This window comes from Arachis duranensis, chromosome 7 (genome assembly GCF_000817695.3).
Source record: "Arachis duranensis cultivar V14167 chromosome 7, aradu.V14167.gnm2.J7QH, whole genome shotgun sequence".
NCBI classification, from domain to species: domain Eukaryota; kingdom Viridiplantae; phylum Streptophyta; class Magnoliopsida; order Fabales; family Fabaceae; genus Arachis; species Arachis duranensis.
In genome coordinates this window covers 61591577-61593895 of record NC_029778.3, presented here as the reverse complement: position 1 = coordinate 61593895, position 2319 = coordinate 61591577, and the positions used below count along the sequence as shown (strand labels likewise).

The 2319-nt window shown below is 26.7% G+C and overlaps 1 protein-coding gene across 1 annotated transcript in view; it reads left to right on the top strand.

The window, feature by feature from the left end:
• LOC107459227 (cyclin-D2-1) overlaps positions 1-2311 on the top strand; it is a 4125-nt gene extending 1814 nt beyond the window's left edge. The window contains exons 5-7 of the mRNA XM_052252133.1: positions 1021-1222; positions 1357-1481; positions 1788-2311. Coding sequence (XP_052108093.1) covers positions 1021-1222; positions 1357-1481; positions 1788-2099 — 639 coding nt within the window. The 3' untranslated portion in view covers positions 2100-2311. The remainder of the gene's footprint in view (positions 1-1020; positions 1223-1356; positions 1482-1787) is intronic.
• Positions 2312-2319: the final 8 nt, after the last annotated feature.

Here is a 2319-nt window from a genome sequence, read left to right as displayed (position 1 = left end):
ATTAAATGAAAATATTTAAAAAAGTTTTATTAATAATAAATTTATTATGTGTCTTTAAAGCACATGTTAACTGAATCCTATTTATAATCTATGTTTCTCCATAAATTTGCATCTTGATATTAATTTATGAATGTAGCAAAAATGTTGGATGCATTAAATGATTTTCATTTCAATAATTAATACTTCTTGGAATTATTTTAGGTGCGACAATATTAATGAGATAATAATTAAAATTATTTTATTTAATTTAATATTTATAATTATATATTTTTTATATTTAATTATTTTTAGCAATAATTACAATGCAAAATATAAAATAAGATAAGTTGTAATTAAAGAATGCAAAAGGTCATCAGAATTTATTGTTTTTTTATACAGTTAGCCATTAATGTTTTAAAATATAGACTAAAGTATGTTGTTGGATTATTAAACTAAAAGAATTAGGTTAATGGCTAAAAGTAATGATAAAAATTAATAAATTCTGAAAATTTTCTAGTATTTTTAATAAAATAATTTTAAATTGTTTTAAATTGATTTTCTATTGGCTCCCAAAACATTTTTATTTTAGTTGCAAATTTATCTTGAGATACATTGATTAATTACTGTATTTTTCTAAAAATGTTAACTCGACATATATTATAAGATTTATCTCAATGATTAATTAATACTACCTTAATTTCTTAATAGTGGTATATTTGACTTATTTTGCTACATTATAAAATCAGCATATTACATGCAACGCTATAAGAGTACTATTAAAATTACTAATGAAAAAACTCTTTATAGAAAGTAGTTCAAAATTCCAATGTATTTATTTTATATTTATTAAAGTAAAATGTTCAAAAATTTTACTTATGGTAATCTTAATATTTGTCCCTTAAAATATATATTAGCTAAATCCTTAATTTATAAATGTATCAAGAAAGCAAATTTGACTGTCAATAAAGAACAGAGGGAGTATATGTTAGTAAAAACATAATAGGTTTTGCTTGTGGTGAATAATTTTTTTTACCCCTTCAGGTTGGTGAATTAAAATTTGTATTTGAAGCAAAAACAATCCAAAGAATGGAGCTTTTGGTACTTAGCACATTGAGATGGAGAATGCAATCAATTACCCCTTTCTCCTTCATTGACTATTTCCTTTACAAGGTCAATGATGATCAAAATCCAACAAGAGATTCAATTATGAGATCCATCCAACTTATACTGAGTACTGTAAAAGGTACTTGTTCTGCTTTATTTATAGCTATATAGCAACAATAGTAAGTGATTTATGATATGAATGAAAGGGTGGAACTGAATTGAACCAAAGATGGATAGTACATAATTTTTGGAGGGTGGGAAAATTTAATGCAGGGATTGAATGCTTGGCGTTTAGACCATCAGAGATTGCAGCTGCTATAGCAATAGTTGTGGTAAGGGAAACAAAAACAGTGCACACTGAGAAAGCAATTTCTCTTCTGAATCACCTAGTGGAAAAGGTAAATTTGTGGGGTGCACCATTCAAAAACCAAAAAAAAAAAAGTGAATGTTTTAATCATGTTTTTCCCCTTTTTATATTGATCATCTTAATTTGATTACTAATCAACACTATTATTATGGTATAACCATATCTAAATACTTTAAGGGTTTATGATTTTTTTTTTTCTAAAATAACTCTAACAAATAATATGAAAGAGTATTGAACTGTTAGAAAGCAATTTAGTGGAAATGATAGATATTTTATAACATGTTTGAATTAATTGATGTGTATGATTGATCTTAATTAGTAGGTTTTGTTTTGGCAGGAGAGAGTGTTGAAATGTGTGAAATTAATCCAAGGGTTGTCATCAAAGGATGGTTTTACTAATAAGGACACAAGAAGTGGTTCTGTTTCTGCCCCTTTGATGCCACAAAGTCCAATTGGGGTGTTGGATGGTGTGTGCTTAAGCTACAAAAGTGAGGACACTCATGCTGCTGCTTCATATGCAAACATTAATTCATCTTCACATATTACTAGTCCAGATGCTAATAAAAGGAGGAAGCTAAATAATAATAATAATAATAATAATAATAATAATAATAATAATAATAATAATTCCCATGCAGCACCAGCATAGGTAATAATAATGTTAGAGGGAACCAACAACTAATAACTATGAAAGGAAAGTGTGAAATTTGAATTGCTTTAACTCCTCGGCAATTCAGATTTTTCCTTTGTAGTTGCTGGTTGTTTCTTCTTTTCTACCTGTCAAATTAGTATTTTCCTTAGAATACGGGAAAAAGGAGGATGTTATATATGGAAGCAAGGATAGTAGATGAAAGAAGAAAATGTTCGTA